General features: G+C 43.1%; 3 protein-coding genes across 3 annotated transcripts; 2 read left to right on the forward strand and 1 right to left on the reverse strand.

Moving 5' to 3' along the window:
• The first annotated feature begins 1,432 nt into the window (after positions 1-1,432).
• On the forward strand, positions 1,433-9,022 carry LOC128739540 (uncharacterized). The gene is made up of 4 exons (XM_053835034.1): positions 1,433-1,557; positions 1,623-4,593; positions 7,027-8,223; positions 8,283-9,022. The coding sequence occupies exons 1-4, from the start codon at positions 1,474-1,476 to the stop codon at positions 9,020-9,022; spliced, it is 4,992 nt and encodes a 1,663-aa protein (XP_053691009.1). The 5' UTR covers positions 1,433-1,473.
• A 4,167-nt stretch (positions 9,023-13,189) lies between these two features.
• LOC128744203 (uncharacterized) lies at positions 13,190-17,002 on the reverse strand. Its single transcript, XM_053841036.1, has 5 exons — positions 16,477-17,002; positions 14,404-16,410; positions 14,152-14,330; positions 13,922-14,089; positions 13,190-13,862 (listed from the first exon to the last, which is right to left on the reverse strand). The coding sequence occupies exons 1-5, from the start codon at positions 16,628-16,630 to the stop codon at positions 13,482-13,484; spliced, it is 2,889 nt and encodes a 962-aa protein (XP_053697011.1). The 5' UTR covers positions 16,631-17,002; the 3' UTR covers positions 13,190-13,481.
• Positions 17,003-19,196: 2,194 nt separating this feature from the next.
• LOC128744217 (calcineurin-binding protein cabin-1-like) lies at positions 19,197-20,233 on the forward strand. Its single transcript, XM_053841061.1, has 3 exons — positions 19,197-19,365; positions 19,448-19,561; positions 19,626-20,233. Exons 1-3 carry the CDS (start codon positions 19,279-19,281, stop codon positions 20,133-20,135), a joined length of 711 nt encoding a protein of 236 aa, XP_053697036.1. The 5' UTR covers positions 19,197-19,278; the 3' UTR covers positions 20,136-20,233.
• The last annotated feature ends 4,622 nt before the right edge of the window (positions 20,234-24,855 follow it).

Consider the following 24,855-nt stretch of genomic DNA (forward strand, 5'->3'; position numbering starts at 1 on the left):
TTAGTTGGGAAACTATAGTGATGATGTCGCTAAAGGCGCATAAAATTCTACACTAAACTCACAACAGCTAGCTTCTGGCGCTAGCATAACGCTTATAGTTCATATATACTAGCGCCAGAGGAGCCAAAGGTTGTCAGTGTGCAAATCAAAAGAATCATTTAGTTAGGGAACTATAGTAGTGGTGACGCTAGCATATTAGGTGATTTCAATTCGAAATTTTATCCAAGAATTCCTGAAAAATTTGTTCCTGAATGGATGTCTGTTCTCTGTGGTTCATGTCAATGTTCTGGAGATTCGAATATCTTTCAGTCTTATCGAACCGTGTTGCTCCGGCACTACATGAAAATATGAATGTTCTCTTTAGTTATCCTGTATCTTGCTTGCAATAGCCTGGTTTATATTAATTTCTCAAAAAACAAGTTTTTTACCACTCAAGCACGTGGATTTTTATAATTTAGCGTGATATGTAACCTGTTTATTGTCGCATAAATATACAAAAGCATTATTTTCTGGTATATACTGTAAACAAACCACTGACAAAGTATATACCAAAAATAAAATACTCAATTTTCTTACATTTTGCAATAATAATTTTACTTGTACATTGTCTCACTACATTAACAAAATTAAAAAAGTGATCTTTTTTCCGATTCTTCAAGCAAACTGTCAACTTTCTCACCGTTCGGCTAGTTCCAAAGACCACCACTGTCAGCGCATAAGTTTCTGTCGAACAGGTCAATACATTTTCGATATCCCACGCATAGAACCATTTCGAAAGTTGCTCTCTTCACTCCTACATGAGAAAGAGATAGCAACACACCATGCCCTTGGTGTGAACTACAGACGGTAGATAATCTACAGACGCGCAAAGAGCGTGGCATAAAACACCAATCGAACCGTCAAATCGAGACACCAAATGAGCAAAGTAAACAAACTTGTGTTTCGTATAGGCAGGGAAGACTAAGTTTTGTAATCTACCTGAAATATTAAAACTTTAACTATTGATTTACTAACAACATATGGATTAGTTACACTCGATATATCATATAATGCTTTGAAAAATTCAATTGGCTTGTTCAATTTGCAAAATATGCGTCGTAATTCGCGAAGTTCCATGGAACATACCTCGCGATTCACGCAACTTACTGCTGATTATAGGGAGATTGATCCAATTCTGACTGGTTGCCAAAACTGTTTAAATAAAATAAACAAAAAAAAGTGTTGCCGAATTGGTAATTTTTCTCTTTGCGCGTCTGTAGATTATCTACCGTCTGTAGTGTGAACCTGCCTAAAAATCTGAAAAATTTCGACCTAAGAGGCGAATCCCTGTTTACATTTGCATTCATTCGCCAATCGCCATTCGTTTTTAATCGGCTAGTCGTGTTATTGTGGTGGATAGTTGTGAGAAGCTTTTTTTAAATATTGTTTCTATTTTTATTAAGAAGTTCGAATTAAGAACATCTCAGTTAAACTATGTCTGATCTCAGTTCGGACCCAGAAAGCAATCCAAGCTTTCAGACAGAATCGGAGTCAGAATACGACTCTACATGGGGAGAGGTACTTTCCGTCGATAGTATGTGCATTGAGCAGACTAATACATAATAGCATTTTATTCCTTCCAGGATAAAGAGCACAAGGAGGTCGATTATACGGCCACTGCTAAAGAAATCATCTGCGAGGACGTAAACATTACAACTGAAAATGCGCTGAAATTAAATAGTGGTTACCATAACATGCTCAAGGTGCTGCGGAACAAGCTAGAAATACTGCTCGCCCATTGTCAGGAACGGCAGGCCGAAATTGAAAAGCAAATCGATGACTACCGGAACAATCGAAAGCCGGTCACTGGAAAGTCGCGAACTTCCGGTTACATTTGCGGACAACCGTTCTTCAAGGACGAAGACCTGTATCCCGGACCGCACAATGACGACTATCTGTATCGTAAGAATGTGCGAAAGGAATTTTTCCCGCTTGATTTGTTTGAGGTAACCGATACGAATTGGACGGTCAAAGATAAGGTTAATATTCTTAAGGGTGTCAAACAGCAGATTATCGAGTTTATCGATATGGAAAATCGATTAAAGATTAAAAAGATTGGTAATGGTTTGGAAGCGGAAAGGTTAAGGCGAGAGATAGTTTCTTTGAAAACTACAGAAATCACAGATCTGTGGGAGAAAGTAAAGAATTTTCCCAAGGAGTATCCTAATCAGAAATTTGAAATCGATTGGATGCGGATTTCGAACGTGAACATCAGCATGCGACATTCGGTGGAGGCTTGTATGGGAATCTGGAACAACTATATGATTCCAGGGTTGGTGCGAGATACTTGGAAAGCGGAAGAAGAAACACTGTTGCTGGAAGCAGTAGAACAACACCAGCGACAGGACTGGGAAGGCATTGCAAAATGCGTTCCTGGGCGGTCGCCCTACCAATGCTTTGTACATTATCAAACTACTTTCTCTGATCTGGCACAAATTAAGCACGAAAAGTGGACAGAGGAAGAGGATGCACTGCTGGTGAAGTTAGTCGATGAAAATCGGATAGGAACTAACATTGTGTGGAATAAGGTGGTGGAAAAAATGCCACTGCGGAACAAAATTCAGTGCTATAATCGGTATATGTTTACGTTGATGCGCCCGACGAAGAACACCAAATTTACACAGGAAGAGGATTGCATAATAATTGCTTATGTCCAGCAGTATGGTGACGATTTTCGTTTCATTCAACCGAATCTGCTACCAGGGCGAACGAATCGTCAGATTTGGGCTCGCTACAACCAGACGTTGAAATACGTGAACAAGCATTCTGGCTGGACTATCGAGGACGATATGCGATTGATGAACTTTATTAAGGAAAACTTAACGGATGAAGGGCCGCGAAAAATATCCTGGGCAGCTTGTTCGAAAGTTTTGGGCAATCATTCCAGACTTAGCTGTCGAACACGGTATTACACAATAGAAAAATTTCTGGAAAAATTCCCAGATGCCACCTTAGATGATGTTCCTCGGAAAGACAAAAAACTATCATCTAGTGTAACGAACGAAAACTGGGTAAAAACTATTATCGATATTCGCAATGATCCTGGTGGAGGCGAAGCTTCAGCTAACCAACCACAAGAGCAACCATCTTCCAGTGGCTCGAAGGAACATAATAAATCGCGAAATCATTCAACGTCGAAAAAGGAACGTCATTTTTCTAGTACTTTGAAGTGTGCCTTCAAAAAACATTTATACGAGAAAATGAAGTACTCGTTTCACTATAGCATGAACGACCAAAGTCATGCTGTGGAAAACCAAAGAGTTTTTAGTAACAATAGGGCAATTTTCATGCTACTGAATTGTTCCGCCACAGCAGACCATGTAGATAATTGTTCACAATGCCTTTCTGCCTCGGAAGCTTCAATGATTCGTAATAGTCTTGCCGTAGAGCTCAACCAAGGTTTAGTTAATTTCTTAAGAAGTGCCATGTATTGCTATTTGTTTCCTCCCAATTATAACACACTGCTGGGTTTGCGAGGAGTGGTTTTGAACGCTACATATCCGGAGGAACCGCTCGTCAAAAGCGCAAAGGAAGTTGCTTGTGAAAGCAATGACAATAATACGGACTATAAGTATGCTTTGGAAACTTTCAAGGAGCGATTTAAGATGCTTTTTACTTGGACCATGTTGCTGGTTACACAGAATCCTCGAGAAGCCGATTTTAAAACTGAAAATTCTAACATTTCTTATTCGCAAATTAAACGGTTTGAAATTGTGAATGAGCCCTTAGAAAAACAAGCGTCTCTAGAGCAGCTTTCCAAACTATATAAAAGTCCAAGATTACCCAGAAGTAAAAGACGTACAAAAAAGTCTGTAGAACGATCCACCGTCTGTTTGGATCAACTCAGTATCGATAATCGTCCTTTTGATGTAAGTGCTGTGCCCACTTCTAGTCAAATTTGTCAACCTCTAGTCCAGGAAGAATTACCTGATGCAAATGCCTCAGGTTCAATTGTTATCCATCAAAGCGAACTAACAGCCCAGGTGCTGGTAACATCTGCCGAAGTGGAAACAGCATATCCACTACAGTACGCCATTCTAGTCAGTCAGCCTTCGTGCTATGATTCCCAGCAAATAAATTGCAGTATTACGAATGTGGAACCGGTATCGGCCACTCTCGAAGAAGTCACATTCACCGACTGTACTTCTACACACGTGAATCCAGTAACAGAATCGACAGAACCTTCTCCTCCGCTATCTGTTGCCATGCCACAAACCGATCACCTTGATCTGGTTGCTCAAATAACCGTGATTGACCCCGACAATCTACCGCCAGCCGCACCTCCGCCGTCATCGTCGTTCGGCTTTGGAGCAGCACAGCAGCATAACAATCTGGAGGGTTGCGAAGAAAAATCGCCGCTATCTTCCCAGAGCATTGCAGAACCTACCCAGCAGGCCGAACCGCTGCTGGATAAATCCGGTGGTGAAACATGTGTCGCAGCTGAAGTTGATTGCTTTCAAGAGAACGATCACGGTCAACTGTCACGACAAGATCAGCAATCGTATTCGCCGCAACTTATTGAGGAACCGGAGCAGGATCATGATATCGACGAAGGTGAGTTGATAGTAAAAATAATAATTAATAATGGTGGTGCATTGTAATGCCTTTTTAATCAGCGTATTCCTACTTGTCACAAACGTACTTATGTGCTTACTTCATTGGCTTCAATTCTCATGACCAATGTATAGAGTTAAAAGGATCGTTGCACTAGCCCCGTAATTGTCCTGTACTGTCACAGCCTGCTGCGAAGTTTGTCGATAAAGAATGTCATGTTTAATGACGGTTTAAGCTCAAGGCTTTGCTAGAAAGTACGATTCGCGGCTGCAATTCGTCGCTTCATTTTGCGGCTTACATCGTTGTCACGAAGGTATATGAATTCCTCCACTACTTCATATCGGTTTTAATCCTGCCCCAGCTCGAGACGAACACCGTTTGGACTCGCACGATTCCATGTACTATGTTTTGGTAGTATTAATAGAGAGTCCCAATCTCGATGCTTCCAATAAATAAAGCCTCTTTCCCTGCTCTACGGTTGATCCCGACGATATCGACGTCATCCGCAAACCCTAGAAGCTTGTACGATTTCGTGATGATAGTCTCGTTTCGTTTCACTTTTGCTCTTCGTGTCTTCGTGCTCCAGTCCATCCGATGTCACGAAAGTGGCTAGAGTTTCACCCGCTATTCTGATACATGATGCACATGATTTGACCCATCTAGCGTCGTACGAATCAGCTTAACTAATTTCTTCGGAAAATCACTTGATTTTCCTACGACTACTTGAGCTTACAACCTGATTCTTATAGTGGTTATGAAAACATTCTGAGGACTGGGCCACTTGGTCAGAAATCAGTTTTGCGGTCATCAGAAAGTTCTAGTGGAGCTCATAGTTTTATTAGCGGTTTTATGGAATTGGTCATTAAAACCACTATACGAACGTAATAAAACTTGAAATTATTACTTGGGCGATAGGCTACGGTGGGCCGGACGCGTCGTAAGGATGCCGAACGACAATGCGACGAGAACAGTTCTTTTCAACCCTACCGACATCAGGAACAGGACGCAGAGAGCGCTCTTGGTGCACCACTCAATACTTAAGATAGACTAAGACTAAGATAACTAAGACGACGTAAATACTTAAGATAGAGCAATACTTAGTTCAGCAATCTTGTGGATAATAATTGACTCTATAAATGACCCAAACATAATATTTTCGAATTTTGCTTGACTGAGGTGTTACAGTTAAATAAGCAAGATAGGTGCACTGAGTGCAGGACAGCCCTGTTTACTGGTAACGGCGGACAATGTTACCAACCGTGAGATTCGGAGGTGTATTATCAGCGGAAGTCATGCTTAACTGTAGGCTTTACAAGCAATTGCGATCGAACAGACTGAGCCCCCGTACAAAGTGTGCTCTGTACAAGATGCTTATTAGACCGGTTGTTCTATACGGGCATGAAACATGGGCAATGCTCGATCAGGACCTGCGAGTGCTCGGAGTTTTCGAAAGACGAGTGTTAAGAACGACCTTCGGTAGCGTGCAGGAGAACGGAGTATGGAGGCAGATGATAAACCATGAACCCGCACAGCTCTATGGTGAACACAGTGTCAAAAAGGACTAAAGGCCCGCGAAAATTAGTATTAGTTTGCCTCAAATCCGGTAGGAACAAGACGACAGATGGTTAGCGCAGAGAGCAAAATGGTTAGTCCAGGTGGAGCGGGAAATTGGAGAGCGGTAGTCAACAACTGAGTTTATTGGAGAAACTTTGTTCAATAGGCTTTGTCGAAGAACGGCAAGCCAGTTAAGTTAGTGAGTAAGTAAGATATGACTGGGAAATTGGCGACGAATGACCCAACATCGAGTTGAATGGAGACAACTGCTTGAAGCAGCACGAGCCACCACGGCTCTAGGGTCTAGGCTGTTGACGACGACGACGATGACGACGCATCTCGCCTCTCACAAAAAACTTGTAGGATATGAAATACCCATTCCTGTAATATGTGCGTACGATCGTCCTCTTCCCCTTGCGACTCTTCACTTCTACGAAGGTCACACGGGTACTTCTTAGGAAATTCAGAAACCGACAGTTACATCTTATATGTTTCGAGTTTCAGTTCCAAAATTTGTTTTCATCGCACGGGCTTTTGCCGATTTTTCCGATCCAAATTGCTTCTTGCGTTGTTCATTGCTTGAGTTTTTAGTGGTACTGGTTTGCAAGACTGCCGACTAGGACTAGGACTTAGCGTGAAAACTCCCTTTCCGCAGTCCTACCGGGATCGACTACCCGATCTTCGCGTAGGTTATTCTCATCTCAGTTGGTTCGCACCATGGAGATGTAGGGGTTCGATAACTGTAAGGCTAAGAATCTAATCTAACCATTCGCCAGCCTTCATAATGTTTAGTGTAACTTTCGTATTATAAAAACTCTTTTTTAAATGGTTCAAAGCATGTTATGAGTTATAGTCCGTTTTTGTTTGTTTTCCTTTCAGATAATGTTGATACAACGGTATCGGAAACTTGCAGTTTAGCCTCAGAAAGTTGTTCCGGTAAAATCTTCGAAACCGGTATCGCTTATGTAACCACCGACGAAAATATCGTCATTGAAGAGTTGGACATAAAAAATGCCTGCAGCAGCCCTAAGCCAGATTTTACAGAAAACTATTCAATACAGTCCACCACTCTGGAGTTGGATGAACCATTAGATCTTCATATCTCTAAAGTTACAGAAGCTTGTGACATAAACTCGTCACAAATAACAGAATCTCAGGAACAGACGGTCGAGCTTGGTACGGATCCGTCGCTTTCGAGTGCCTCTGTAGTAGAAGCTGTAGATCAAAATGTGAATGTGGAACCTGCGTTAATAGAGGTTCCCAAAAAAACATATAGCCGAACGAGTAAAGTAAAATTACCAGCACCAGCAGCTAATAGTACTGAGCGATTTTGGCGATGGACACATTTGAGTGAAACAGATGAGGAAGAAATCGAATTGCATCGAGAATTGTGGGAAAAAAGTGATCCCATTCGGCTACGCTTTCAACCAACGCAATGCGATGAGGTTACTGAACATAAAAGTGAAATTATTGTGATTGACGACGATGAAATCGTCATCAAAGAAGAACTACCAGAAGTGGAAGCAGATGCGGAAATTGAAAACAAGGTGGAAAGTGTTGAAGCAGCCCTAACGGATGAGGCTTACCTCCAGCAAATCATTGAGAGAGCCGATAATATTGCACGCATCACAGAAGCTTATAAAAGGAATGAACACAACGTTGAGGTCGCTAATCATCCATTGAATTCCTCTTCCCTTCCAGATGATTGTTTAAATTCAAACGTAATGGACCACCCTAGCTCGCTTATCGTTCAAACACCATCGCAAATTTTCGACGAAGAAAACAATTGCTTCTACTATGTAGATGAGATAGAGGAAGATACCGCACACGATTACAACATACCGGTGGTTGAGATTCCACAAATGTCCATCGCATATCCGCGTGATTCGACGCTGGAAGATATTGTGCGTCACTCTTTGCAAAAAACTTATTCAGTGATTCCTGAATTTCAACCTCCTCGACCTTACTCGAGTCCAAATCGGGATATTGAGGACCAGTTGAACAAGCACTTCGTACCGACTGTGTCAATGCAAACAGCTGATAAAGGTTCCAAGCTAACAGTAAGAAACATCACAGGTAGCGCAATAATCTATTGTTTTTATATTTGTAATTACAATTTAATTTTCATTTAACAGGGTTACTGTCTAAAGCTCAGAAAGCTGAGCAATGCATACTGGATGTTCCTTCGCCTAGTGTGCCAAGAATCAGAGCACCAAAACGTCCACCTCGAAATGAAGTCAAACCCACACAGCCGAAGGATAAGAAGAAAGCTCTTTGCTTGCTAAACGATCTCTACAAAAGACCCCGTCTACCGCCTAGTAAGATTCCAGTATCGACAACAACAAACGTAAATTACAGAGAAGCAGCAAGCAGCTCCGCAACTGTTCATCAACTCCCCGTACTAACCCGTACTGAAAGTGACTCTACCCCACCGACCAAAAGACGTCCATCACCGCAGCGATTATCAGGGGAAGTAAGCTCAAAGAAAACCAAAACGAGTAGTTCGTTTGAGCGTACTTCCAGTGAAATTATACTAGAACCACAACATGACGAAATCTTGCAACTGGGCGGGGAAACCTGTAACGCCGTCGATATCATTGACGCACTGCACAACATGCGCGAACGAATGAAGCATGAAGTTTTTGAAGAAGACGAGTTTCCCCTTTCCGATGAGGAGGAAACCCAATTAGCTCGTGCAGCTAGCAGTTCTAGCAGCGTTGCGTCTTCTTCACAATTGCGCAGCAAACCATCCACCAGCACTGCAACCCACCGGAAGATCAATACCATTATCAAAAACACCTCCGGTCGGCCCGCTATGGATGTGTTCTTTAAAGTGGGTGGTCTTACCATTAAGAAGATACCGCATCATAAGTGAAAGTATTTTTTTAATTTTCATGTTCTGTGTGAATGTGTTAATCTTAATAATAACAGCATCTGATGACTAGTTTTCTCGAGTCTCTTAGGTTGCAATGTACGAATTGTACCGTTATCTAGACGAAGAAAAGTATAAACCTGAAGGGTATTTGTCAAGCTAAGATTACTCTATATGTAGACCATGTAACGGTTTCAAACTGTACAGCCATGTAACTCAAAAATTGTACAGTATTCAATGTCTGATTTGTGATATTACTAACAAAAAATACCTTTTGTTGCCAATCTCTATTGTAGCGTTTGACGAGAGAAAAGAAATCCCTTTGTCCATTCTAAATTTTGTTGATTAATCCACAATATGTATGTTGTATTTAAGGGGTCTGATCACAAACGAGCGCGAGGTGATCGACAATTGAAAGCAGTTCTTCGATGATCATCAAAGGCGAATTTGCAAAAGAAGGTCGGACGGAACATAACCTATGAATACCCATATTGTTGTTGCAGTTGAAACCGTAATAATCGACATGCGACATTCGGTTTTATTCTTGTTCTGTGTGTCGCAACTACGTCGCACGTGGTGCGCTGTGTTCGTACATTGATGCGCTATACAGCGCACCACCTGCGACGTAGTTGCGACACACAGAACAAGAATAAAACCGAATGTCGCACGTCGATTATTACGGTTTTCAACTGCAACAACAATAGTAATGCCCCAGTACCTGATGTTCAGCAGGTCATACAAGATATCGGGTTGCTTAAGACTAACAAAGCCGCCGATAAAGACCGCGTGTACGTAATACGCTACTGCACGACACTGGATGTTTCTGACAACCGGAGGAGCTTACAGGGAAGCAAACTACGCTGTTTGTTTGCCCATTTTATTTTGCTAGCGAAATGAAGAATACCGATCTGTCGGAATACAAACGTCTCTTCGGCAGCTTTAGCATCTCGGTATCTCTGTATGCTCTGGCTTGTCATAAGTGCAACCAACATGCAAAATCTGGCTCAATTCTTCTCATCAGTGACTGCCACTTTGCGTCGAACAACTCACTCACTCATTAGGCCGTATGAATAAAAGAGTTAGAGCAAATGCTCCCATACGATTTAAACGGGAAAAGCAAAGTCAACTGTTTTATTCATATGGCCTATTGTCTCTCTCAACCAGAAAAATCCTATCACAAAGAAAAGCCAAAAAATGCCCACAACGCTCTGTTGGAAGTGCGGTCAACAGCGCTATGTCCGTCCGCTTCTTCACACCTTCTCCAGATGCAAGCAACAAGCACACAAGGAAGACCATTGCTCCAGCAGCAAGCAAACCCGGCCCATCGAAGCAGTTGAAGCCTCGAATAAGTTGGCGTCTGACATCACCATCATTTCTAATTGAAGTTGCATCAGCATCGGACAATCACCCGCGGAACCGATTATAAAGCCTGCAGTAACAGCTTCCGGAGTTAACCTAAATATTCTTTCTGCGTTCCAGACCGAGATCACCATCGGCGACGCTATCAAAACAGGTGGTATCTTCATCTCGAACCACGTTGAACTCAACGTTCTGGGAATCGTATCTATGCATCTTTTGGATCCGCGGTCAGTGGATTTGCAGCCTGGTCAACGTCAACGCCTTCCAACAAACGCAAGATTAGTTCATCAACCATTTCAAGCACCAGTTCCTGGGAGTATTCCAAAGCACGCTGGGTAGCCCAACGGACGTCCTGTCTACTGTCAAGACTTGCATACGCTGCACTGCCAAAAGTAGACGCTGTGCTTGAAAGTTCCAGAAAAACGATATCATTTCTCCGGTTGAATGTATCAGTCCGTCTGTGCGGAGATTATTCGACGGGGTTGAACAACGCACTGGAATGTGACCGGCATTCTCTGCCAAACCCAGTCGACATATTGGCGGAACTGGCTGGAGGTCGTTATTTCACGCAGGTAGTGGTTGAAGAAGAATTCGCAAGTTACTCACCGTAAATGTACTGGGATGCTACATACATTTCTGTGCTTTTTGTTAGAAAAATCTGGCCATCTGTACAGCGAGGAAAAATATCTGTGCAAAAATCTGTCCCCCTGGAGTCGAGTCAGCACCAGGTCAGCATCCCTGGAATCAAGCCTTACTTGCACGATATCCGCATCGCTGCTCGCACGTGGCAGGAGCACGATTACTCCCTTAGATCGAGTTCCTGGAACACATCATGGACAAGGATGGTATTTGACTTGATCTTTAGAAAACACCAAGACGCAACCTCCAAAGGATGTCAAGCAGCTTCGTGCTATCAACTACCATGGTAGATTCGTCAAGTGAACTGAGGGCTCCCCTGGACAATCTGGTCAAGAAGGAGGTTCGTTGGAGCTGGATCAAAGACTGCCAGAAGTCATTCGACCAATTTAATTCTTCTGTCCGATCTGCTGGTGGCTGGTAAATGACTGGGTAATGCGTAACATCGGTACCTCGCGTACCTGCGTACCACAAACGACAATGGCCTGAGGCTCATCAACTTCGCTGCAGCCAGAGGAATGGTTATCTGTAGTACCCATTTTGCACGATGGAACATTGGGAAGCACACCTGGAAACACCCTAATAGAGAGGCCTGCTCTCAGATCGACCACGTTCTGGTTGATGGCCGGCACTTTTCTGATGTCGCCGACGTGCGATCCTTCCGGGGAACGTTGACTCGGACCACTATCTCGTAGTAAGCAAGATCCGCGCCCGGTTGTCCAACGTATTCAAATCGAAGCCAACGAGCAAGATAAGACTGAACATTCGGCGGTTATCAGCGGAGGGAGTTGCTGCAGAGTACTCTCGGAAGACTGATGAGCGGATCGGTGATATCTCGGAGAGAACCTGAACGAACAGTGGAGGCACATCCACGACGCGATCAGTACTACAGCGCGGAAAGTGTTGGGTACTACTGCTGCAACCATTTCCAGTGAGTGGTTTGACTCATCATCTGTTTATAGACTTCAAGGCGGCGTACGATTCAGTTAAACGAAACGAGCTGTGGCAGATTATGCTTGAACATGGTTTTCCAACAAAACTGATTAGGCTGATACGTGCTACCCTTGATGGTTCAAAATCAAGCGTCAGGATAGCGGACATGAGACATCGGACTCGTTTGTGACGTTAGATGGTTTGAGGCAACGTGACGGACTATCGAACTTGCTGTTCAACATTGCATTGGAAGGTGCTATTCGAAGGGCCGGCGTGCAAAGAAGCGGTACCATCCTCACGAAATCTCATATGCTCCTAGGGTTCGCGGACGACATCGATATCATCGGTGTTAACCGTAGAGCAGTGGAAGAAGCGTACACGCATCTTAAGGAGGAAGCTGCGAGGATAGGGCTTATCATAAATTCTACCAAAACAAAGTATATGGTGGCTGGTAGAGAGCGTGGTAGCCCTTCGGGTGTTGGAACTGCGGTGGTGATAGATGCAGATACTTTTGAAGTGGTCGACGAATTCGTTTACCTTGGTACGTTAGTGACATGTGACAACGATGAGAGCCGTGAAGTAACAAAGCGAATAGCGGCTGCCAACAGGGCCTTCTACGGATTACGTAGCCAGCTGAGGTCCCGTAGCCTACAACTCCGTACAAAACTCGCGCTCTATAAGACGCTAATTCTCCCGGTGGTACTCTACGGTCACGAAGCGAAGACGTTGAAAGAGAGCGACCGACGAGCTCTTGGCGTTTTCGAGCGTAAGATCCTGCGATCAATTCTTGGCGGCATATTAGACGAAGGAATGTGGCGCAGGCGCATGAATCATGAAATATACCAAGTATACAAAGATGCGGATATTGTAAAGCGACTAAAATACGGCAGGCTACAGTGGGCTGGTCACGTGGCAAGGATACCGGATGAGACCAGCGAAAACAATATTTAGCAGAGAACCCGACAAAGGCCGTCGACTTCGAGGCAGACCTCGTACCCGTTGGATGAGCGCTGTTGACGAGGATGCTAGAACAGCGGGTGTTAGGGGCGGCTGGAGAGTGGCAGGCCAAGACCGAGTAATGTGGAGACGGCTCCTCAATTCGGCATGGATTCGATAAGCGGGTTGTCGTCGAAAAAGTAAAGTAAAGTAAGTCCAATCTGCTGCTGATAACAGTAGCGCGACAAAACCATTGCTATCAATCGGAAGTCAATCAAAATAAACTTAGCTAAATACTTTCCGAGTTGGTAAATCGATTTATTTAGTTTAGCATTTTACTGGACTTTATTTCAATTGGATTCAATTGGACGCCTTGTGATGCTGAACACACCTATTCATACTTTAGATAGAAATTCAAGCCATGTGTAATCCATTTGAAGTAAATGTTTAGAATGGTTATTTTTTCGGGTAAATTTTCAGACGACTTATCACTAGTTTAATTGGATTTGCGCGCGCAGGAAGTTTAAATATCTTACCGTTTGATTAATCGCGTTCCCGTTCGACAAACTTTACCTTATCTTTGCTCCCTATGATTCGATTACTCTGTTACCATTGCTGTGGACTCAGTCGACGATTCACTCTCTTTGGACCCGTTTTGCTGCAGATGGCCGTAATGATTCGGATAGTGCTGCTTCAACTGGTCCAGTTTCAGTACCTTTTCGATGTCACAGACATCCAAGGTGGGATCGGCGAGACGAAGTTGTCGCACAATCTCCGACAGACCGAACGAAAGAGCGACGAGCAGTCGATCGCGTGACAAATCCGGTAGTTTAACGATTAGCTTCACCAGTGATCGGACTATAGCGGCTCGCTGTTCAGCCGGGTTTACCGCCGGCAGCTGTTCGATTGTTGTCTCGTGTGTGGCGGTGGGGGTCACATTTGTTGCTTCCGTCGCAAGCAACGGTGGTAGAAGGTGTTTCTTTTGGGGGAGGAAAACGTTTTGAATGGGTTTAGGTTTGAAATAACGGATAACTTTACCTGGATTATGTTGAGATAATTGGAAAGGCAACTCTTGAGACACTCATAGTGTCGCTCTTGTTCCGTCAAAAGCACCAAAATAATGAGCACTGCATCGCTGATATGTGGCAGTAAAAGTGGATCCCTTGCTAACCTTTCTGCTTCAGCGCTTGTGCACTGGACCAGCGTCTGTAAAAATGTGAAACGTCATTAAATTTGGAACCGTTTCCCAAAGTTTGGTCACCATTTACCTTAGACAGAAATAGTCGAACGTGCACTTTTGGCGTGTTCTCGTCTATATCACCCTGATAAAGGAATTTGGCAAAATCTTGTACGGTTTTGCCGGCAGAAAGGTCCGCGAAGGTCCGTTGAAAGTAAAACTTAGTGATGGGAGCAAAGCGCAACGTTTGCTCTTTGAAACGAAGTTTAGCTGCAAAACCAGAAAAGAAAAAAATAGTACAGGTTAGTTGCTTACCGTGATGTGACGTAAAACGACTACTCACATTCCTCTTTCAAAGCTCGTAGCATTCGCACCGGCCCCACGATTATCTTGAGCATTTTGTCCAATAGAAAGATACGTTCCACACCCTGCGGGTGCTCAGGCTGCAACTGGGTGACGTCGAAGCGCAGCTTCTCCGACAGTTCGGCCAGCTTGAGGACCACCTGTTTTAACGTGTCTAACTTGAACCCGTTGAGATTCTTCTCCACGACGAGCTGCATGATGCTGAGAACCTCCACCAGGGCCTTGAAGTTCGATTTGAGGAAGGCTTCGTCGGCGCCCTGTAACAAATAGCCCTGCAGGAAGTGGTTCCGCTCGAATAGGTCTCGTTCGTACAGTTTGAGAATGAACACGGTTAGCGAAGCGGACTTCGTTACATCGAACTCGTTTGACAGCAGCGTGCGCACCTGGGCGTTAAGGTAGGGCACCGACAGTGGTTTTGTGCTGCTGATTACTCGCGTAATGGCATAAATGTAATTGGCATTATTGAAACTAGACTCGTGAAGAGATCGTGTGAGACGATCGTAGAACAACGAGGGGCATTGGAATATTAATCGCATTGGGATAAGCGAATCGTCCTCACCTAGCTGATGAGAAATCGAGCTGAATCTATTCGTGAATTCGACGATCTGTCCGATTAAATCCGGGGTTCGATATTGATTGTACTCTAATCCGTAGGTAGCAATCATAAACTTAATCAAGGTAATCGCTTCTTCCGGTAGCAAATTATCTACGGCCTGTAGTATCAAAAGCTTTAATTTTAAGGTCTCTTCCGATGGATCGTCTTCTTCCATTTCGTCTTCCTCCGTCGGTCGATTATCATACTCAACCATCTTTCGCACATTGTCTCCCGAAACTAGATCCAAATTTTGCTCAATCAAGTTCAAACATTCGGCATTGCCGAACACCTGGTCTCCTCTTCGGATGAACTCAGTGAAGAATAATCTCCGCTCGAAAATATCCTTCGTTGTTTCGATTTTCTCCATCAAGACACGCATCGGCAGTTCCATAGCCTTTTCCGCCTGCGACTTGGGACGCAGTGCAATCGAAGGCAACTGCTTCAGTACGTTGTGCTGGAACAATTTATTATCCTTAAGCGTTTCCATCAGTTTAAAAGCCGACTCTCCAACCAACTGCTGTAAACTGCATTTCTCTCCTGCTTCCGTGACGATATCAATCTCAACCCAATACATGAAACTGTCGATTGTGACCTCCATTACGCAAGTTTGCAACGTGTTCAGCAAACAGTTGTTGATCTTCATAAGGTAAGAATCCGTCCCGTGTGAATACGCTTCAGGAATCTCTTTTTTCGCAGTGTGCTTCTCACCCATAATTTGATAAATGCTCATATTTTCATCCACCTCGAAGAGGCCCCGATTAAGGTACAGATCGAAACAATGCAGCACAACGCTGAACATGTGCTTCAAAGCAAACCCATAGTACCGATGCATTCGCAGTCTGGACCATCGCTCGAACTTGCTCATATCCGGTGTGTTGAAAAACCTTAACAGTTCCATCAAGAAATCAAACAGCTTCGCAAGGATCCGTTGCTGTTCGACGAATCGATTCCGATCCACGGACTTCCAATCATAATCCGTCCTACAGATGCTGTAATAGATTGCATTAACCATTGCTTCAACTCGCTCTAGGATTTCGAAGGGTTTGGAGAATTTCAAGCTGGTTACTGCCTGATCAATGAACTGCATCATGAACCATTGCGGACTGTACCGGATTATTTCGTAGAAATACGCATCCAAACTTGCACCCCAAATACAATTTATGAGCAAACACTTGGTTAACTGAGGAATAGTGTTCAAAACATGACAAATCTTGGTGTCTTTAGACAAATCGAACTTGTAGCTAACATCCGTGTTCAACACCATAAACAGGGTAATTTTACGCAACTGATTGTCACATTCTCGGATCGGTTTGTTATCCTCATTCAGATATCGCCGAATACGTAAATACTTCACCAACCGGGCAACAATTTCGATGATGTACGGCTCATTTCCTATTTCAAAAGATCCAAAAATTAATACTCAATCGTACATTGTGCATGATTGCCAGTAACACTTACCGCCGTGATACACGATCCGATCAAACGTACGAACGAATTGATTTGCGTGGTTGAATATGGTCTGCTGTTTGGCGAAATCTTCACAGAACTCCATTTTGTCCTCGTTCTCGGTACACTGTTTAATCTCGCGCAGTAGATCGGACAACTCTTTCATTCTCGTTTCCCACAAACCTACCGAAATAAAAATCCTGCCCCACCTAGCACAGATTCAGGATGCCTTGCCCCCAAAGCAGGCGAAGGGCGGAACGCTATATGCGATGATGTCCCGACGCAGCTCTGCCACTGTTTTCACCTTTAGCTTGTGTACACGCGTGCTGCGCGTATAACAAAACCTTTTGTTTACAACGCCGCAGCACACAGCACAAATTCACAGGAGTTTCCGCTAGCCCAGCGGAAACTACTTCAGAGGACAATCGAACACCGATAATCAGATGTCTTTTAACCAATAACCAGAGCTAGCTAATCTACTATTGCTCCAAAAAAAAGAAACTAACAAATTTTCAGTAAAATTTTCAGATAGCGCGGAACTTTACACTTGCAGAAAATGCTTTTCTCTGTTTGTCTTCTGTCGTCACACGTCAGACGACCAGTGTCGGCTGCAGAGATGCCATATTTTCTAAAAAAATGTCTTAACTGCTCGAATACCGAAACAATCGAGCAGTTTTCCGGCTACTCGAATTTTCTGGTTTAAAAATAAAGGCCCATACACAATGCATACGGATTTTACCACGTTGCGGAAATTTGGCAGTTTTTCCATGTGTTTTCTGTCAAATTTCCGCATCAACGTAGTAAAATCCGTACGCATTGTGTCTGGGCCTTAACCCGCTTGGCGCGTCCGGCAGAAATCGAACAAAAATCTGACAGTGAAAAACTTTTTCTGCCAGACATTCTGTCGGATTTCTGGCCGCCGTCGCCCGTGAAAACGTCAAAAGCGGAGCCAAACGTTTTTCAAAATTCGAATTGTGGAACTAATGTTATTGCAAATTGCATCAAAAACGCGAAATGCAAAAATCTTGCAAACAGTTTACAAGTAAAATGCTAGCAGCGAGCTGTCAAATATTTATGTCAACTTATTGCAAGTGTCAATCCCAATAAATTGACATGAATAATTGACGGCTCACCGCTGGAATTTTGCTTGCAAAATGTTTGCAAGTTTCTTGCATTTCGCGTTTTTGATGCAATTTGCAATAATAAAGACACTTTATTTTCATAGGGCTTTTGCTACACACACATGCAAGACATCTGTTGGGCACACATTGCATATTTTCCTATTAGATGCAGCAAAAACGTGCTGGATAGAATTATCATTTTTTTCGGAAATTATTCATCATTTTAAAGCAATTAATAGTTAATGTAACCGACAAATGAAATATATGCTGACTGTTGGTAACTAGGGTTTCGGTGAATTCGCGGTAAACCGGTGTCCCAAATATACTGTTTTTCGAAGCAGTATACGGCATAGGCCAAGTTGAAAGTAACGGAATATTAAATTGGTTTTAGCATAATAAATTGCTTTCTTAGCCGAAAGCAACTGCTGGCTTTTAATATTTGTTTAGTTTTATCCCGCTAACATAGTTCATAGTTACATTTTTGATCATTGCTACCGCGTCTTAGCTTATTTGTTGAAAATATTTTTTTTATTTAGTAAACAGATATATTACCTTGCCATATGTATGAAGCAATTTGTAATGTCTGTTTTAAATTAAGAAAATAAATCATTTAAAAAATTTTGCTCTTCCCAGCCCGTGTTCTTTATATGGAGCTGTCACTTTTGCCTGCCCAACAGATCACCAATACATATGCACTCTGCAAACACCCTATAGAACTAGTCAGTTTCAACACCCACTGGCGATTTCCGTAAAAACCTGCACATTTCTCCATAATTTCAAATTTAATTTCAAAAATCAGAGTCTTACGAGCTAGACAAACATATAGTTACTATATATGTCGACCAACATTTGAAAGGGGCGGATAAGCCAACTGTCAAGCAGAACGAGTGAGAGTTATTTCTTGCTGGAGCAGCATAGGAAAACGAACTCTCACTCGTTCTGTTTGACAGTAGGCTTATCCGCCCCTTTCAAATGTTGGTCGACATATATAGTAACTATATGTTTGTCTAGCTCGTAAGCTATTTGGATTTGCGGCGCTTATAATAAATCCTCCTGCTGTGGCGCTGGCAACGCGCTCAGGAGATAACCGCTATACAACCGCAAAATTAAAACTTAGGTTTTCTGGTTTGTGGTTTGATAAAATATCAGTTTTGTAGCGTGTTCATGGCGGAAAATAATTGATTTGGTGAATTTTCATATACTAAATTACTATAATAAATCATGCGGTTATTTTTTGGTGGTTTTGTTCAGCTGTCAAGGTAACCGCAAGGTGAGGATTTTTCTTGCAATCTGCAATATTGCTTTACTTGACAAAATAAACGATATTTGCCCCCGCGACGATTCTGGCGACGGTTTCGCCCGCGACGGTTATAATTCATCGCGTACGAAAGGGTGGGAAATTGATAATATTTATGTTTAAAAGATTAGATCGAGAAAATAAAATACTTCGGAGAAAACGGTAGGGTCCCAAATTTATGCATGCACAAATATCTGTATTTATGGCAGCTCTGGTCCTGTCTGTAGACTGAGTTTGTTTATGTCTCAGAAAATGACAGCTGCTAAAACTTGCAACTGCAAGACCGCCGGCCGGAGTAGAAATTCATATTAATAACTGTAGCGGCCTTAGGTTGGACACACTATTGAGGTGGTTATACTATACGTAGATCATTTTAATTTTTTGCCTATATCAAATATGTTACGGATTTGTGCATTGAATGAAGAATCAGACGATAGCTGCAGCAGTGATGATTCCCAAACCGCAGAATCGAAACCCGATGAGGTATGATATTGCACGCATTGCACGACAATGCTAGATGCATTTCTGTTAAATAATTTGCTAAAATCAATTTGGTACTTCATAGGAAACTAGCGTCATGACTGAGTACCTGGATGCGCTAAGATTTAAAGACCAAAATCAGCTGGAACATGCCTTGGCTATATTTTTGAAATTACTCGATGTCGAAATGCTAAAAAACGTAAGTAATCATTTCACTTAATCCATAAGGTTTGTGAAACAAATTTAGTCATCTCTTTTGCCAGATAAGTGACTCCGGCAGCAAGCTATACATGATAAAATATAACAGTCACCGTAATATCGGATTAATCTATAAGGACAAAGGAGATTCAAATTTGGCAATCGAACATCTGAGTAAAGCAGTGGAGATGGACGAAACAGACGTTCATACTGTGTATTGCCTGGGAAAGCTGGCTTTTGGTTCCGGACGGGTACACATAGCAAAAATATGCTACGAAAAATGTGTTGAACGAAATCCAGATCATTGGCCGAGCATAGAAGGGTTGCTTCAGGTGTTCTGTGTCACTGGTAACGTTATAGAGGCTTTCTCCTGGGCCATGCATTGCTACAAGAAGGACAGCACGTACCCGGGAGCTCTCAACGTGCTAGCGGAAATCAAGACACATTTCTTCTCTACGGTGCCTTTTTTGGAGGAACTGTTCGACGTTGTAGTGCGAAAGGATGAAATGTTTAGCAAATGTGCGGTATCTTCAAAAAGGAGTTATTTTCATTCTAGAATGATGGATATTTCATAATTAGACAATGATGTAAACAAGGCTTTTTTACGCTCATATAAATAAGTTAAATTAAGCTATTTAAATTATTAGTTTTGGAAAATCAATAAAATTGAAGGCTGCTTCTGCAAATTGGCAATATTTTTTCTCTGCAAAGTGAATATTTTATAGTTTGCCGTACCATGTTTGGAGTTTTGAATTACATTTTACCTTTATAGTCTGGAAAAGAAATGTGATCATGAATGTGACCGGAATTTAACTAATTGCGTGAGTCACTTCTTAACTTACAGATTAGGAAACCACTGTACCTATATGCATTACAAAAATTTATTAGAATGGAGAATATTGTTTGCTGACGGCCATTATCAGACCATGTACGTTTTTTTTTCATATTTAGTATGCCATATGAGTTATTAGTAAAGTTGTCCAGCAAGATTACCACCTTTTGAAAACTGTACCGATCTGATCCCTTGCGTGTCTATCCGTAAACTGCCGATTCTCTGCTCGGCTGTCAAACGCTCTTTCTCTCGATAACCATCACATAAGAGATACGCTGCACCTAATCCAATGTATTGTATCTAACGGTGCAAGGTGTGTTGTATCTCGCAGATGACTCCAGTACATCCCTCCCCAAATTAAGAACTGTACTCAGTCTTCGATAACATTCGATACTATATACTTGAAGAGCATTCTCCATAGTATTGTTATTGCACAAAGAAAGTAATTATTGATTCAGTTCGGAATCTTTATATTTTCCCGGAGCGCTCCGCCGTCTTCGGGGCGATTTACGTTTCCTGCAGAAACTCCTTGAACATGAGCGAACTCTGGCTCTAAATCTGTCCCCTTTCGATCCTCGGCCATGTCAGCGCTGGGGAGCCAGCAGTGATTCGCCAGTTGCTTTAAAGTCGAACATCTGTACCACGTAGCATGTTCGGAACAAACCTTTTGGCGTGCGTTCCATTCCATGCATACTCCCTCCTAGTTTCCATTGAGTTGGCAGCAATCTCACTCGCTTGCATACTGGCAACTTCCAACTCTTTCCCTTGAAAGTTTGGTTGTGTTGATCCCAGCTCTAAGCTTCGCATTAATACCGTGTCGCCAATATAAAAGTTACCATCTTTTGCATTTCTTGCACTTGCGTGCAGCTTTTTTCGCTCCTTGCCTAAGGAGTTACCTCTACAGCCCCTTCATGAAACATTCGGTGTACAGTACGGACAATACGGTGCTGTCAGGTTAAAATGGATACTGTAGGAATCAGAACTTCCTCAGCTCCATGGTGTGGAAATGCCACCATTACCATTAAACATGTAGGATGTTTCATTGGTTTGAGCATGGTATATCGGGTTGCATAGTAAACCACAACTAACATCGCGTAGTCGATAGGTAAACCTTCAATAAAATACACTGCCAAATCTTACCATGGCAGTGCTGATAATACTTGCGTCACAGGGTATGGTGGATCAGGTTTTGACATCAATTTCATATTCTTTACATTTTTAGGACCTTCTCGGTTGAGTCGTCTAATTAGAAAACCACAATCTCGATCTTTATGTGTTTCATAACAGCTACTCCTTGGTGACAAATGTGCTATATGTGTTACTCTCAGTTGCGAAGCCGGGCGATTCAATCGCCTCATAGAATTATTTACTTGTATGGCAAAGTTTCTCTTTAATCATCATCCTGTACTGAGCTGGAACATAAGCTCAAACACATGACGATATCGCCTCATGAATCGCCTTCAAATGAACAGTGTTGGTTTCCGCGTCTTCACGGTGTATAGCGTGTCTCAAAATGAAAACTCTGGAGATGCAGCATTCACCTTTCTAATCGACCGAAGTGCCTTGATCACACTCGCTCGAATAAGTAGACAAGAGATTTACAGTCTTTGATGGATGATTCGACAATTTCGATGTTCGACTATCTTTTTCGGTTTACGTACATTTTTTTCTCGCTTTGTCTATAGACAAGAGTACCAGTTCACCCTTTCGAACAGACATCAGTCATGGACACCCAACCGGTCGTGTCCCTGACCATCTCTATGACTTTCCGAGCAAACTTTCTTTACATCTGTCATTCCACGTCTACGAGACGAAAAGATCAATATACAAAGCAAAGCAAAGCCTAGGTGCTACACTCCGCTATCGAAACCTGACCCTCGGTTCTTATACGACAGACTTCGCAGCCAGCTGTTAGAGTGTAGAGCCAGTTTCTGCGATCCTATTGACTCTTTCTAATAGATCAATGTACATCCATAGTTGAACTTCCAATTCCGTTGGAAATGGAGCAGACGTATCCAGCTTAGGACCCGAAATCGCCCTGATTCTACAATCAATCCCAAGGATACCAGGGGCGAATACAGTAGACCATGATTTGTCCGTCCGCCCGGCGACACGAGGACACAAGCGAAAATTCCGTGATCCCCTCCTGCTATTCGCATCTACTTCAAAAGCTCTGCTAAATAGCATAGTATCTGACGAGTCATCGCCCTGGGACCGTCCACCCCATTGAATAGCCTCTCCTTAGCTGACGATCCTGGCGCCCGACCGTTGCAGCTCTCCCACTCAACTTGGTGGTCAATCAGCGAGCCTCCAAAATCAGATCATGACACTGGATCACTCTCTCCGACGCCCATACAACACAACCGCCTTCTGAATATCAGGTTCGGCCCCTTCAGAGGTTCCTCAACGCTTGGACAGCAAATCTTTAACCGATTCATCCTCTGCGAACCCACTAGAGTAGAGTAGTAGAGCACGTTTGCAATACAGGCATTGTTGGTCGTGGGATATGTAACCTATCCGATCGCATTTGAAACGTTCACTCGACTCCGTGACCGCTTGCATACGTCGCACGGAGTTTATTGTTATACATTTCGAACTCGTATAAGCCCCACTTTGAACAATTATATTATCTATTTCAAAGGTCTTTTATTCAGCTTTTGTTTGGGGGGAACAACCTGCAACAATCCGATCTACCCCAGCATCATTCTAGTCAACAAACTTGTTCTCGTAACCAGTTATCAACATCGTCAAACAGTTCATTCTTGTCTGGTCCAATGCTGTTCAAGTGTCCTTCGCTTGCCCGTTTTTGGGGCATAACAATTATTAACCTAAAAGGTAATTAAAGCGTACTCGTCCACTCAGTGGCTCCCGCTTCCATCTTTACCCGACAACCTAGTAGTGAACCTACTTTCCATACTGATCTTGCAAATCGATACGTCCTAGAACCAATCTACCATTCCGGGAGGATCTTCCACCATCCTCCTTTTCTGCGTTCCAGCTCAAACTCAAATAATATTCCTAAACGCGTCTCCACTTAATCCAACCATCGGGCGCCATGACCTGGTCCGAAAGGTCAAATACTGACGTTCGTAAACGCAAAATATGTTATAAATAAATCTCTTTATTTCCCACATGTCGTTCTACAACCACACGGTAGTTTATCTGTATGTGCTTCTCACAAATGCAGTGCTACGCAAACATGAACCATCCTCCAATGTCTACATTGACATGAAGCGACCCTACGGTGGCTTAGCCGTATGTACTACCCACATACATGCATCGGTGTGGTCCTCCAATGTCTACATTGACATGAACCCTACGGTGACTTATCCGTATGTGCTTCCCACAATGATCAGTCATGTAGTCCCCACATGCCTTACCTGTATGTGCTACCCACATACACCGGCCATGTGCTCCCCACATGCCTTATCTGTATGTGCTACCGACATACACCGGCCATGTGCTCCCCACATGCCTTACCTGTATGTGCTACCCACATATACCGGCCATGTGCTCCCCACATGCCTTACCTGTATGTGCTACCCACATACACCGGCCATGTGCTCCCCACATGCCTTATCTGTATGTGCTACCCACATACACCGGCCATGTGCTCCCCACATGCCTTATCTGTATGTGCTACCCACATACACCGGCCATGTGCTCCCCACATGCCTTATCTGTATGTGCTACCGACATACACCGGCCATGTGCTCCCCACATGCCTTACCTGTATGTGCTACCCACATACACCGGCCATGTGCTCCCCACATGCCTTATCTGTATGTGCTACCCACATACACCGGCCATGTGCTACCCACATGCCTTATCTGTATGTGCTACACCCACATACACCGGCCATGTGCTACCCACATGCCTTATCTGTATGTGCTACCCACATACACCGGCCATGTACTCCCCACATACCTTAGCTGTATGTGCTACCCATACACCTCACATGTCTAAATGTATTACTCACACAAACTATTCCATTAACAGTTCTTGCACCATCTAATTTAGGTATCTGATGACTTGATATATGCTGCCCATATCACACCACTCAAAAATTAGACGCTCCACAGGATTACCTCGTTTACATCCGGACAATCCCTACACTTCAACACCACACGGGAACAATCTAATACCGTTTTTATTTTTAGCAAGGTCCAACCTAGGTTCGCACTAGTTCCAATCAAGCGGTTGTTAAAACGTTTGTTTCTTTTTCCACTCCTGCTGAACTTTAGTTTCGTTCTGGGATGCACTCGACGTTTGTTCACTCTTCCGAAAATGCCTGTTCATTCGGTGGTCGGACTGGCACCAACCCATGTAAAAAAAAACAAAAACACTACAAGTGCACTCCATCCCCAACAGGCAAGCAAGCCACATTCGGAACGCCCGAACAATGGTTGTCGAAAGAACAAAAAAAATATCAACATCAACTTCAACTGAAGCTGAAATCAAAC

This window comes from Sabethes cyaneus, chromosome 3, assembly GCF_943734655.1.
Source record: "Sabethes cyaneus chromosome 3, idSabCyanKW18_F2, whole genome shotgun sequence".
Classification (NCBI taxonomy): domain Eukaryota; kingdom Metazoa; phylum Arthropoda; class Insecta; order Diptera; family Culicidae; genus Sabethes; species Sabethes cyaneus.

What these genes read in the sequence shown, in the direction of transcription:
- LOC128744203 (XM_053841036.1), bottom strand. Translation starts at nt 16,630, where the DNA reads ATGAAAGAGTTGTCCGATCTACTGCGCGAGATTAAACAGTGTACCGAG. An exon ending in TTCGACTATTTCTGTCTAAG is followed by an intron (nt 14,090 to 14,151) that starts GTAAATGGTGAC and finishes ACATTTTTACAG; the next exon opens with ACGCTGGTCCAGTGCACAAG. An exon ending in ATTATCTCAACATAATCCAG is followed by an intron (nt 13,863 to 13,921) that starts GTAAAGTTATCC and finishes CTCCCCCAAAAG; the next exon opens with AAACACCTTCTACCACCGTT.
- LOC128739540 (XM_053835034.1), top strand. Translation starts at nt 1,474, where the DNA reads ATGTCTGATCTCAGTTCGGACCCAGAAAGCAATCCAAGCTTTCAGACA. An exon ending in ACGACTCTACATGGGGAGAG is followed by an intron (nt 1,558 to 1,622) that starts GTACTTTCCGTC and finishes TATTCCTTCCAG; the next exon opens with GATAAAGAGCACAAGGAGGT. An exon ending in GGATCATGATATCGACGAAG is followed by an intron (nt 4,594 to 7,026) that starts GTGAGTTGATAG and finishes TTTTCCTTTCAG; the next exon opens with ATAATGTTGATACAACGGTA.
- LOC128744217 (XM_053841061.1), top strand. Translation starts at nt 19,279, where the DNA reads ATGTTACGGATTTGTGCATTGAATGAAGAATCAGACGATAGCTGCAGC. An exon ending in CAGAATCGAAACCCGATGAG is followed by an intron (nt 19,366 to 19,447) that starts GTATGATATTGC and finishes GGTACTTCATAG; the next exon opens with GAAACTAGCGTCATGACTGA. An exon ending in ATGTCGAAATGCTAAAAAAC is followed by an intron (nt 19,562 to 19,625) that starts GTAAGTAATCAT and finishes CTCTTTTGCCAG; the next exon opens with ATAAGTGACTCCGGCAGCAA.